Raw genomic sequence first — 14,502 nt, 5'->3', positions numbered from 1 at the left:
TCAGTACAGTTTCACAGGAAATGTAATTTAATGCGCACAAGTGCTTTTGATGGGACAACAGGGTGTAGTTTTATGATCTAAACAGCAGAGGATATGCTTTTAACTATTCCTGCTGGTCATTTAGTTTTTTGTGACGTTCTTAATTACATCACTAAATACAGTAAAATGAGGTTTAATTTATGATGACCTCATTCTAACTTGCTGTAAGAATGTAGGTGAACATTGTGCAATATTTATTAACACCAGGCTCTTAATGACAAAACAAATAAAAAGTGTTCCAGCACTGTAAACCTCCTCCTCCTAATAACAACTGCTAAAGGGACTGTCTAAAACTGTTCTTTATAGACAGCTATACTAACATGGCTGATTCATCATAGGAGGCATTATAGACAAGTTGTCCATTTAAACAGATGATTTACCATTACTGTATTATTAAATTTACAAATCTGAGCTAGTACCACAGCCGTACTCATTAGTAATGTGCACTGTCCTTTAACAAGTACTGTTCTGTCTGAACATAGTGCTTACTGGAGGGTAGACTAGTTTAAACACCAGCATCATATTTCCATACATCTTAAATTAGATCAGTATTCAACCTGAATGTTACCTAGTTTACCTCAAAGATGTTTGCAAAAAAGAGCACAACTAATTTACCTGTGAAAGCTTTGGGTATGCATTTACAGCCATCTGGTATACAGATCCAAATATATCAAATCGCCCTAGTTTCATGTCCCTGGCAGTCCTCCCAAAACACAATTGCAATGAATAAGCACTGCTTCCCAGGAACATTGAGAACAATTAGAGAACAGTGGCAGTAATGTGGGGTTAGAGTGTCCTCAATACAGAAACGAGGCTAGGCTGTCTTTTGTTGTACCAAGAACATTTATTTTAATCAGGTCAGGTAAAAACATTGTATCAATGGCCCAAACAGAACTTGAATACTCAGTTTCTCTAAAGGCAACTATGCAGTATAACTATAAGACTCATTTAGTGATGCATCATTATGACAAGGTCTCTCTAGATGGTTATTGTTCCACAGGGTGAAGATCTATTCTATGCCATCCACATGTCCAATGTAAAAGTGATGTGTATAGAGCTTCAGCCTTTAAGAGTAAAATTCAGTGTACAGTATTTGTCACTATGTGTTTGTGTTGTTCCTCTGTGACAGTGATAACGTCTCTTGAGCAGTTAATCTTGATTGAACTATTGTCTTCCTGTACATAAAGAAAATCGTAATGGTGATGATTCACTTTAAGCATTAGTGGACGCCCCATGCTTTTGTAACATTCTAAATGTCTTGATTGATTAACACAGATATGCAGTATTGAATTCACAATACAAAATATAGATGTTTTAGGCGACCCAAACTGCTCAATTATAAAAGAATGACAGTGCTTTAACACCACTGCCCATATTTCCTTTAAAAAAAAAAATCCTTTAGGGACCCGAATGGCAATGTGATAACTAACATACCAGAACTGCTGACTGTGTCATCACTTGGGCAAGAAGCTCAACAGACCTCTTCAGATGGGATAAACTACCATCACAGTATAAATTCTTCACCTTACAGGACATGGAAAGGCAATAAGTCCACTTATTTAAACTACTGTTTTGGCACAGTTTTTAAAATATAGAGGTATAATATCACTCTGTATTGTTTTAAACTGTAAAGCGCTTTGAGATGTGCTGCATGAATTGCGCTATAAAAAATAAAGATTATTATTATTATATTAACACCATGTCTTATCTTGCTGATGAAAATGCTCTATTTACATTGCATTCAAACAAAAAGTACTACAACATCATTAATTTCTCAGAATACCTACAGTGATGAGGTGGGGTAAATCAGATTATCCCGACACACAGTATTTACATACTCTTGGCCCTATTCCAAATCAAATGCAAAGGCAGATGTTCTGATAATAATAAAATAATGCAACGGTCTAAAACTAGCATTGATCAACAGAACTGCAGGAAGGATTTGTTAAATTATAGTTTCCTGAAACGTGTATGCTGTTAAAATTATTTTATTCTGCAGTGAAATTTCACCTTTGCTTTTGCACTTTAAACTAACTTCCATTCACAATCAAATTTATGGTTGCTTAATAAAACTACTGAGTGGCTTCAACTGTGCCTCGATAATAGCTGGGATCACTGATTCAACAGAAGTTTTCATACATATTCATTCACACATTAGAATGTCTCCGGGAAATTAATAAACAGCTCAGGCTTCAATAAATGATGAAGTGTATTGCTGAGCAGACGGTTGGATTGATGGTAGGAGGAATTGTGAGCTAACGAGAAGCACAGGGAACAGATGCTAATGCAATGGAGTCATGTTGATTTTTGCATTTCAGATTTTATGCAATTAAATGTGTCCCCTTTATTTTAAAGCAAAGCACGGCAAGAGTTTATTTTTTTAAGGGAAACAACTGCTGAATTTAACTTCTTTCTAACTGACTTTAATTCAAATGTATTATAACTAGGGCTGTCAATTAATTCCAGTTAACTTCGTGATTAACTCGTACATTTTGTGGGAGATTTATTTTTTTTAAACACACGTTAATCGCACTCCCCTGTCTTGTCCCTCTTGGAATACCATAATTAATTTCCTGTGGCAACATTTTAATATACTCGAGTGCATGCCAGGTTTGATTGACTGTAGTCATTGTTTGAATATATACTCCAGCTGAAGGACTTGTGAACGGGAAGTTTGTTTTTAGAAAACGTTCCGACGCTTCATTCGGTTCCTCGAATCTACTGTCAAAGTGAGTTCCAGTATCACAGAAGTGCATCTAGTCTGCTGTACCACCTGCGTGCTAAACATGCTTTCACTTCTCAAAATACACTTTCCAGTAGTTCTTCTGCTACAGACAACAACAACAACACAACAACAAATGAAACCTGTCAGTATCGACAGAGTATTCTTTTAGAAATTCAGGATTGCTGCAAACCCACAAATCAAGCCAAGTTTGATACTATAATTAGTGCTTCTGGATAGCTACCGACTACAGACCCATTAACATTCTAGCTTTGTTTTATTTCAATAATCACATTTATTTTAAACAATATTACTTGCAATTAATATAATCATTACTCAGTTAATGTTTTGTTTTATTTAGGCAATTTCACGTTATTAATTAAAGAGAATTTAATATTAGTATTATTTAAAATGGCAATGAAAAGCACCAGTTTATCTGTAAAGGAAACTGATCATTTTAAATGCAGTATGTTGAGTAACAAACTGACTCCACTGTGATTTACCAGGCAGTTCAAACAATTTAACAGTAAATGCTAGATTGCAAATAAATATAAAACTATAAAGCAAGACCAAAAAATAGGATCCAGAAACAGGAAAACAGGGCTTTTATGCAGGTTATTTTTTGGATAATAATAATAATAATAATAATAATAATAATAATAATAATAATAATAATAATAATAATAATTGCAGCATCAGTGATAAAACAAACTTAAATGAAATGGATGCAGTAATTGTATCAATTAAATATGTGAATAAAACCAAGATTAACTGAGGTTAATTTTTTTCATCTCAAGATTCATCGTGATTCTTTTTTTTTTTTATTGCTTGACTGCCCCGATTATAACATTTTGGTTTTCAAATAACAAACCAAATGTGAGGATGCTTCATAACTGACATAACTGTTTTTTCTGTTAGGCTTGGGCTTACAGTGCATTGTTTGTTTTATTTTCTTCTTTCCTTTATAATTATGAGTAAATTTACAGGAGATACAGGTCATTTAACAGTTAGTATTTCAGTCCATCAGGGCCTATTAGCAGTCTGCATCAATCTCTCTTCCCTTAAGGCACAGCATGTTAAACTAGCAAAGTTTTCATCAGCCTTTGCCATATTGCCTTTTCTGGATGTAACTCACACACTATTTCCTTTCTTGGTCTAATTACAGACCGCTTCAGAGGCTAAACTGGTACAGATCTATATCTGCAAATAGAGAAGTTAACAACAGAAGGCTTTTACATTTCCATCCAAGCACAAACACCATTCATTTAACATGTCCTTAAAACCAACCCTTTAACTCAAGGTACTTGAAACCCTGTGATGTCATCGTTCATTTCCTCTGAACAAATGTAGCAGCAGTTGGAAAAGCAATATGTTCCGGATTACATTTGGATTGAGGGGATCATTTGTACCTGCTAGTTCATCGAATCTTCTACAACAGACACAAGACTAAATGGTTTCCCTTTGGTTAAAGCCTTTCATTGCATCCTGGCTATTATAAGAGCAATTGTTCAGAACGTATTAGGAGATTTTATCTGAAGATACATTTAAAGAATAAGAGCTTAAAATTACAATTTCTTACTCAGTTTTTGATCTGTCTTAGTTTTAGTCTGTCTTTGATTTGATCAGTTTTAGTCTGTAGTGCTTAACCTGAGACTAGAAGGAGCTTGAAGACAGATTCGCTGTCACCGCAGACACCTGCTAGACCTGCAAAGTGTCTGTAATACTGTAGTACTATGTGATTCAAGCTTCATTTTGTATTGCTGTCAATACACAGTAGTTGGTTAAGGTAGTGCTGGCTCTTACAACAACACAGACATTTTATATAGTCTGAGTTGCAAATGGCTATTGAATATGTCAAATAGAACAATAACAATTGCAAACAAAGGACAGTCATTAAAAAAAAAATTAAAAAAAAAAAAAAAGCTATTTTGTCCCTTCAAGATCTTTTCACAAAGTTTGCTTTCAAGCTTTTTTTTTTTTTTTTTTTTGAGGAAATGCATTTCTGAACCTGAGACCGATCTATTTTTTCTTGGACTTGGTTCAGAAGAAATCCGATCCACATGAAAACAAGACCACTGACAATGTCACAATCTGGTGCCAGATATTGTACTGGAGAATGGCCAATATATTCTGGCTTTACTCATATAGTAGCAGCAGATCGGATGAAAATAATGAATGCTTTCTTGACATAAAGGTTGACATGGAAATTGGCTTGCATTTGATGCTCTTATAACGACAGGAGCTGTAAACAATAAAGGCTTACATTTTTTTATAATTATTATTTACACTGTAGCTAGACCTCAGGGTGATATGAAGGTATTCGAGGCAGGTCCCAGAGAAACTTGATTGAAACACAAAGCACACACTGTTCAGGTTAACACGAGTCTAATGCGATGGCTTTAACATTCATCTTCCCTATCACTGCCGATAAAGTCATTAATGACACAGGCAGCCGTATCTAAGTCCCTAGCACAGTAACAATGTTTCCTCATTTGTTACAAGTTGGCGCAGGAAATGTGCATTTCATCTTTACAATGGTCACTTTGCAACACACAATGGGTGACTACTGTCCATATATGAAAGTCATAGTTTATAAAAAAATAAGTTTTAAAATGAAATGTCACTGTACACTTCTTGGTTCTGAGAACACCCTAGTACCAGTAAATCCCCAATACTTATACTGCATGTACTACTTTGTTGTTTAAGCCAAAGGTGTCAGCCGAAAAGATGACAAGTTTCTATATGCAAGCACCTCATTTACATTTATTGAATGTATTCAAGCCAGCAAATTGTGATGTGTGAAACTAAAACAGGCACAAACTGAAACAGGCACAAATTCAACTCTCACCAGGCCTCTGTTGCAACACTTTATAAAATATGAATTACTGTATAAAATATGTACAGCAAACATTAATTGCAGCAGGAACTAAAGAGAGCACATATTTGTTTTCCACAACTCATTGTATTTCCTGTATTACCCAAGATAACATCTACACAGTGATGTTTAAAGACCAATGTGGCTCACTGGGCTTTTCTGGGCTAAAAACCCCAGAAGACAATACAGAACTACCATAGCTCTCTTCAAAACAATCATTTGAATTACAACTTTGGCACGCATCCTTCAGGAAGTACATGCAGCACATAATCTCAAGGTGTTAAACTGTTCTCTTTTCCTGGTTGATAACAGCTAATACAATGGTAATCTCAGTATTTGTGCCAATTTGAACCAAGGTCTGTTCTTATCATTGGTTGCCATGCTGTGACATGTGTGATGCGTTTGGAAATCTCAACACTAATTACTGAACACTAATTCCGCTTCTTATTTGAGAAAACACACATTGCTTGGGAGGTACAGCTTACACCTGCACTACTAGCTAAAGCTCATAATATAAATCACTTTGTATCAACATAAAACCTTCTGGCATTCAAACACTTCACAAAGTCTTTGTAAAGACGCCATACATTTCAATATTTTCAAGTCGCACATATTTACAGATTTGGTTGTTTTTGGCTTAGAGTTGTATAATGACTGGAGAAATTGACTTGCAAATAAAATGTATTTTCATTTTAATGCATGTAACGCTGACATAAACTGAAATTTAAATCCAAGGAAAGTGCACCATTATTTTTTCAGGTCATAAAAGTCACCCTCATCTTACAGTACAACCTGCTTTGTATTTAAGTCTCAAAACAGCACAGTAGTCCTGCTGGCTCACTCAGCAAATCTGCTCAGACCTAGAAGTAATTTCTCATATTTTTGTCTGAGTCAGTATTGTTTGATTTCCTCTTGCACAGACATACAGGATGGATGTTGATACTTTCAGGATATAGAGGCATTTTTTTAAAAGCTGTTGCTCTAGATAAAGTAATTACATGCCCTATTACTTTGCAGTTTCTTACACAGTGCCTTTCCCTTTCAGACCCCTTAATGACACAAAGCATCCCCTGGACATGTGAATTTTATTTATTAATATTTTTTCTATAGCTGCCAGTCTCTTTGAGCTTGTCTAAAGCAGGTCATGCGTCTCTGAAGATGCCATTTACGGCAGGCACATAAGGATAAAGATAAAGGTATCGTATTCTTTCATCAAATGCCTGGTAACTTCACGTGAGAAACCAGCAAACTTTATGATCCTTACAGGCACTTACCCTGCAATCCCTCTGTACTGTCTTCATTAAGGCATTATAGGTTTCAGCTTCAAAATACAAGCCTTCGTGCATGTCTTGTAAAAAATCCAGATCCTTATAGGTGGGGAAGGACTTTTCTCTCTCCTTGCGTGACGCTCTGCGCTTGTAGGTTGAACCTTTCAAATCGTACTTGTAGTGCATTTTCACCGAGCGGGGAAGCACATTGTTCATGACAACAATTCGAATGTTTATACCCCCAGCCTGCACACAATAAAGGCCATAAAACTTTGGCAAAAGTGTCCTCGGATTCTGATTTAAGTTCTGAAAAAAAGGGAAAGACAATTGGCAAAATGTAGACTTGCTTTTAACAAAATGTTTGCTAGTGTTACAATACATTTGGTCATATTTTTTTTCCCATTTATAACAAAAAAGTAGCATTCCACATGTTTGGGAGATTCTTTTCTTACCATGTAATACCCAGGCAACAGCTTCTGAAGAAATTCAGCTTCTTTGTGCTGTACAGTCTTGATAATGAACTCATCATCACTGGTTAGATAAAACAGGGAACTACTGGCTCCTGGATTGGACAGCTCTATTAACGGTTCATTACATATGGAGTACTGGAAAGAAAATTGTGAACATGTGTGAAAATTAGAATCAGTATTCAATCACAATGTTCTGAATTTATTCTGATTTGACCCTACTTCTTCTAATATTCCTGTACGAAAAACTATAACTACAGGTTGGATGTTACCACAGTGATTTACACTGTAGACACAACTGAACCATTCCAAAAGTATTAGAGTAATTATAATGCAGCTACATTGCAATAGTGCTCCAAAATACCCATACTTACAGTGCTACTAAGGTTTTAAATCTGCTTTGCTGGATGGTTTGACAGATTAGCAAGTCTTGAACTACCTTATCTAAGGTAACATTAGATAGCCAAAGGTCTGTGAAAACAGCCATTAATGTTTACACATTTAAATCATAAATGCCATAGAATTTTTTTACATTCATATTTGTTTCATATTTTTTAAAATGTGTTTAAATATAAGATAAAAATGTTTACTGTTAATTTTTTTATATGCGTTTGGCAACAGTGTAGACAAAAAAAAAAAAAAAAAAAGGCTTGCAGCTACTGTTGTTGTAACCCTCAAGGGAGAGGGTAATAAACACTTTCACAATGGCGTCCCCCTGACACAGGATGTGGTTAAATACACAATAACGCCCAACTGTGTCCAATCTTGCGTTAATCAAGACCATAAAAGTGCAACATTCACTACACAATGACTTGCCATCCACAAACGGTGTCACAGTTTTGTAATTCTTAAAAACAAACAAAAAAAAATTCCAAAAACATTCCCAATCCATTTTCTTACCGCTTCCTATAACTATCAAGACAATGTAATAATAATTAGCTATTTGCATACCTAAATGGAGGGACTGTCAACTAACTGTCTTTTTCCTGAGGAATTATTATACTTAAATGCCGGAAGTGTCTATGTTTGTCCATGTTCAAAGCTGGAAACCTAATAAGATGCATTTGGTCTACAGTGTACTTGTTAGATAGTTTTGTTTCATTAGTGATAAATTGAATATTTACTTACAGAGTCCATACCCAACCTGACAGCATCAGATTAGGAGTACATTTTAATTTTAAGTTTAATTATTATAACTACTTTTGCATAGCAACCTTCTGATATGTTTGCTAATTTGCCAATGTTCCCAGGCTTTTCTCATGGTAATAATATGCATTTACTGTTGTTTACAATGTTTACAATGTGTTATTATAAGATTTACCATAACTCCCTGGGCTTTACAATGCTTACCTATACTTTACCAGGCTTTCAGTAAACTTGATTACACTTTTCATTGTACTATGATCAACTTTTATGAGGTTAAAGTAATAATAAAGCTAATAAGAAAATGGATTTTCAAGCAGTCAAACACACAAGCATCCCAAAGAGAGAGGGGGAGAGAAAGAAAGAGACAGTTGCTGTGACATACCTTGTGTATCTGGTCATGCAAATAAAACCATTTTGATTTAAACATTTTGAGAGATCTTTAGAGACCTAAACAGCCAAACACTTAATGCGAAAGAATGAAAGAATATTTTACTTTTCTGTAAAACTCATATTAAAACACAGTTCAATGCTAGAATCCAAGTTGTCCATAGTGATACTGATATAAGCCAACAGAAATATTATATGGCAACTTGTAGATGAACATATATGCAGAGTGCATTAGATTTACATATGCTTCGGGAAATACTCTTTCAGAAAGTGAACCCTTTGTTTTCCTACATCTATATCATTTGGAATGCATTTTGCAGGCTGATTTCAGAGAGTTAATGTGAGACAGCACAGCATGTACTGGAAACATACTGAATGTTTCATACAGGAAATAAACATAGATGTGTATTATTTTTCAGTATGTTTTGTCCTCCATAGAAGTGGTTTTAAAATCATATTCGATTTTTTTTTTTTTTAGAAATACTGATTCTCATCTGCACACCAATTTAATGAGGTCATACTCACCATCTTCAATACAAATAGTAGGTTTGGCTGAAATGTCTACCTGAAAGACCTCAATTAGTGTTTAATGAACACAATTCCAGTGGGTAATTACATCTAATTCTATCTTATTGTACAGACAATTAAAATAACCATTACACAGCAATCAATTAGCTTGTCTACCGTTTCAGTTTAATATCAGACAAAAAAATCAAGATAAATGAACAGCACTGTCTCTATTTCAGAAAGCATTAAATATGGAAACAAACAGTCATTCACTTGTTTGCCCAATGCAGTACAACAGCACACATCACAAAAGCAATGGCTGACCTGTGCTGTAGTGCTGCAGGAAAAGTGCTGTTTAATTTCCAGGAACAACTAGTACCAGTAGTGAAAGTGTTATGCAATAAATCCCTGTTGTTCAGGGAAATCATCGTTCAAAGATATAAGGAGGGCAAAACTAGACAGCTTTAAAGCCTCTTACTTTTTGACTCAACTCAACACAGTTGCTCAACACAGACTGGACAAGAGATGATGGCTTACCAAGTAATCATCTGGCTTGATCCCAAAGAGTTCTCTGAAATAGCGGAATGCTAAGGGAGCGTAGTTCTTGAACCGGAAATCTGGGTAGTGATGTGCCGGGGTCAGGTTGCTGCCTTCACTATACAAAAAAAGGAGAAACAGACTGCCATGATTTGACAATACTGGTAAAATTGGCTATAGGTTTAATATATACAAACCAACCAAACCTGTAGATAAGACTATTAGGTTGTTCATGCATGTATGTTGAATAGAGATCCTAGACACAAACACATAGAACATTTTTGTGCACGACTGATGTGTCTGTATTCCCAATGGTGGGTTCTTGCTCCAATTTTACAATAAACAGTGTACTCAGTGTACAGCTGAACCTATGCAAATCTATTCAATTGGCTAAAAAACAAGATAGATACATTTACAGTTTACAAAAGACCTAATTATTGCCATGCTACAGTAATCCATGCAATGTGATATCATGCCAAAGCGATAGAATTCCATTTTAGAAATTTTAAGACATTACTTGCTAAGTGAAAACTGTTTTTAAAGGCTCTCCTTGTTAAAGTTCAAGCTAAACCCTTACACTTTCTCAAGGCTGGAAGCTGTTTTTGTGGTTGTGGTCATCCCTGTTTAAATAATATCTGTCCTCTCCCAACTTGTTCCAGCGTTTCTCACACATTGTCACAGGAGACTACTCACTAACTTAGTGACCTTTAGAAACGTGTTTTAACAATGTAAAATATTCTCATTATGCAAGACAAAATTATAATAATAATCTGAAAATACATTTTCAACACCTGGTTAGAATGGGTAGACTTTGCTTCTTTTAAGAGCAGTCACTGGTGTTTTATAAACGCATTTCATCAAAATGTTTCTTTGTCATCGCTCGGCTTAAAATAAAATCTATTAAGAGTATTAACTACTCTGTTTCTCATCAAGGCTCTCACAGGTAAGAGTTAAAGGGTCACTCATGTGGAGGGGTTTCTTTTCTCTCTTGCTGACATCCCTGGCAATTTGTCACCAGAGATAAATTGCCTCGGCGGTTCTCAAACTTAATTTATTTTGCAGCAACTTTATCGAGTTGGACGTTTAGAATGAAGGTAACAGACCAACATGCTGGTTGAATGTGAACTAATGCAACTGCTTTGAACAAAAATAAAAAGGTAATGAGTTAACCAATATTTTTTATTTCTCTGTGGGGCCACCAAACTACATTGAAGTTTTCTGTCTTTTTAAAATGCTGAAGCCAAACTGCTCAGAAGAAAAACGCAGTAGAGTTTTAGTCCAAAGAGCTCCTTCACCTAAAATAAAGGTGTTCATTGTCAAGTGTGGGTGTAGTAAACTTGGTCAAGGACAAATCTGCTGCATGCTAGACACAGGAGAGGTGCAAAAGCAATGAAACCTTTTCTCTAAGAAACCAGCGCACGCACATACAGAAGGTCCTCATAATAGCTTAATAAGAGCACGTTAAAAATAGGTGCAAAAAATCAAGTTTATTGTGTTACAGCTGAATATGCAATCTGAAATGCCTATGGGGGCTATGAGTGTATGATAAAAGGTGCAAGATCAAGGAAGTTATCATGTTCACCATGGAGAGTGTGACAGACGGACAGACAGACCAATAGATGGATGGACACAATAAGCATATAAGAGTCCCCATTTTCTTTTTTATGAGGGCCCCAAAGAGAAACAAAACTGATTTTATTTGTAGCACAATTCAAATATGTTGTTACAGTAAGATGTAAATCCGGCAAACACAGCTTAAATTTATGATATATATATATATATATATATATATATATATATATATATATATATATATATATATATATACATTATATAGATAGACAGGAATGGTGTCAGAAAATATAACACATGAACCTGTGCCAATTATCATGGGGCAGCGTAACAGCAAACTTAGAACACCCTGCAAATGTATTGCCATAACACTGGCTGCAGTATCTTATTGTAAGGGACAGCCTTTTTGTTTTTTAATCTACACCATCTGGATACGCCACTATAAGCTTTCAATTAGCAAAAACCACAGCAAAGTAGTGAGCCCCAAAAGGGTAACATTCTGTCCCAGCACTTACCTCGGTAAAAACACACTTTCCACTACGTAGAAATCCTGCATAAGCACATCTCTGTCCGGCTTAGAAGTAAGATTCCCTACGGCGTACCCTATTCCCAGCTGGATCGCTCCCTTCAACGCAGTGGATGTTGTCTGGAAATAAAACACAGAATACAGTCAGCACATCAGCATAATGTCCTCAATTTCGTATATAAAGTTCCCCTTATGCTATGATTATTAAAACTGTGAGCTATTCAACTGTGATGTCATTGTCTGATGAACCCATTGGGTATCTTCCAAAGCTCCTCAAACTGTTGACCTTTTATGAAGAGGGAGCTATAAAATTCTGACAAAAAAATACATTGTGCTAACATTTTACAGAAGGCTACTATCTACTAGAAACGACTAGCTACTAGGAAGTGGCTGAGCAAGACAACCACTTTCATAAGCAATACAATAAATGGAATTTAATGCAATGTTATACTTAATTGAAAACAATTTTGCTAGACTGTTAAGTTAATTTAATTTATTTTCCATGGTGGAGTATGTGGGTGATTGGGACTGAAGCACAAGCAAATTAAGTGACTTTGCCAAGGTCATGCAGTCAGTGGCTGAGCAGGGACTTTAACTGAGGATGTGTGGGGAGCCAGTCTTTAACCACAAGAGTACAATGTGTCAACATGTACATTTGTTTGCCCAAAATAACTTTCCCATTATGCTTTCACTTTATTTTAAAAAACACATGTAGATGTTTCTTTCTTGTTGACATGTACGTAGATTTATGTCAATCCATGCAGTCTTCTGGGGAGAGCTGAAGACAAGGCTTTAAATTATTATTATTATTATTATTATTATTATTATTATTATTATTATTATTATTATTATTATTTTTTAATAATAATATTATTGTTATTATTATTATTAGTTTATTTAGCAGACACCTTTATCCAACTATGCATCAGCTGCACAGTCTCTTACAAGAACGTCTCACCCGAAAGACGGAGCACAAGGAGGTTAAGTGACTTGCTCAGAGTCAGTCAGTCAGTGTGTGAGCCGAGATCTGAACCAGGGACCTCCTGGTTACAAGACCTTTTCTTTAACCATTGTTTTTGTGACCTTGACCTCTCTTTGGGTTACTACGCCTTTGCATTTCTGTCCAGAATGGACCCAATGCTGATAACCCATCATTGCATGGACTCAAATATACATTGCTGTGTGACATCAATCACGATAAGGGACATGGCAAGTTTTCAAGACAGCTGGCTCTGTGATGATTTTCTTGTACAGGTGTCCACAGCAGTACGGCTTATGCCGACGTTCACAGTGCATTTACCTTTTTGTAGGTTTTCTCTCCATTTTGTTTCCCTGACACTCCAACTCCACTTTCAGTGGCAGACGACATCTTTAAAAAAAAAAAATAATAAAATACTAGCATGGGAAGAAATTGTTTCTGATATCAACATGAACAAGTCAAGACATCCCAAAAGTCAATTCAAAGCTAAGAAAAAAATAAATTAAAAAAAACACTTCCCTGTAAAATGAACATTTATACCTGGCTTTTGTGGAACAGAAAACTTGAAATTGTAGTGTTTATTTTAATTGTATTTATATATTTATTTCAACTGAATAAACATGCAAAAAAGTATACAATTTAAAACAAAAAATGATACATCATAACTACCATACATTATCAACTGTATAGTTATAAATAAGGCAAATCTGTTTGTGACTTTGGCATGGAAGCAACTGCTTTATTACCTTCTCTGTATCCTCATTTTTTAAATCACTGTCATAAGTGTTTGTATCCATTAATGAATTACCATACTGAAGGTACAAATAAGGGTTCATGTAAGTACATAGCTGGAACATCTATATCGGTTTCATTTTGAATGTAATTTGAAAAGCAGTCTGGTTTCTTAATTATAAAAGTCCAGTAGAGTATATAATGCACTAAGAGCACTATGCTTTCTTTATTACATGTAATGCAAATGGGAACATTTTATTAGTAAAACTGTATATCCTACTCATTCAAATGTGAAAAGCATACATTATATAAAAAGCCATGCTTCCAATACCTTGCTTAAACAATGTGTAAGTCATCTGCTGATCACGGCGGCTGCATAATTCAGTCATGTGACCTTTAATCTTGCATCCTGTTCAAGAGCATAAAAAAGATTTTCTTGAAACACACATACTTTATTTTCAAAATGTTATCTGTATAACAAAAGAGTCTTTCCTTTGTTCACATTTTAGGTGTCTTCCATTAGAAGGAGTGTAGGAGATATTCATAATCTCTTGAGGCACTGGGCAGTAACAGGAGCTTGACTGACTTAAACTGAAAAAGAGAATACATGCAAGCTTTACGGAGGGTGGAAATGTAAACTAACTGGAAAGCCAAAAACATCTGGATGGAAAGTCGAGTGGGTGTGGAATTTAAATTGGAAGTAATCAGTCAATATGGAGTCATATTGTATTATGAAATGAACTGT

General features: G+C 35.3%; 1 protein-coding gene across 1 annotated transcript in view; it reads right to left on the bottom strand.

The window, feature by feature from the left end:
- LOC121303162 (phosphatidylinositol 4-phosphate 5-kinase type-1 beta-like) overlaps positions 1 to 14,502 on the bottom strand; it is a 44,504-nt gene that overhangs the window by 12,339 nt on the left and 17,663 nt on the right. Inside the window, exons 2-7 of the mRNA XM_041233676.1 lie at positions 14,089 to 14,166; positions 13,347 to 13,415; positions 12,036 to 12,166; positions 9,949 to 10,066; positions 7,357 to 7,509; positions 6,911 to 7,210 (exon numbers count right to left, since the gene is read on the bottom strand). Of these exons, the coding sequence (XP_041089610.1) occupies positions 6,911 to 7,210; positions 7,357 to 7,509; positions 9,949 to 10,066; positions 12,036 to 12,166; positions 13,347 to 13,415 (771 nt within the window). The 5' untranslated portion in view covers positions 14,089 to 14,166. The remainder of the gene's footprint in view (positions 1 to 6,910; positions 7,211 to 7,356; positions 7,510 to 9,948; positions 10,067 to 12,035; positions 12,167 to 13,346; positions 13,416 to 14,088; positions 14,167 to 14,502) is intronic.

The sequence above is a fragment of the Polyodon spathula genome, chromosome 2 (assembly GCF_017654505.1).
Source record: "Polyodon spathula isolate WHYD16114869_AA chromosome 2, ASM1765450v1, whole genome shotgun sequence".
NCBI lineage: Eukaryota > Metazoa > Chordata > Actinopteri > Acipenseriformes > Polyodontidae > Polyodon > Polyodon spathula.
Note: the sequence above shows the minus strand (reverse complement) of the source record. Positions and strands in the feature narration are given on the sequence as shown.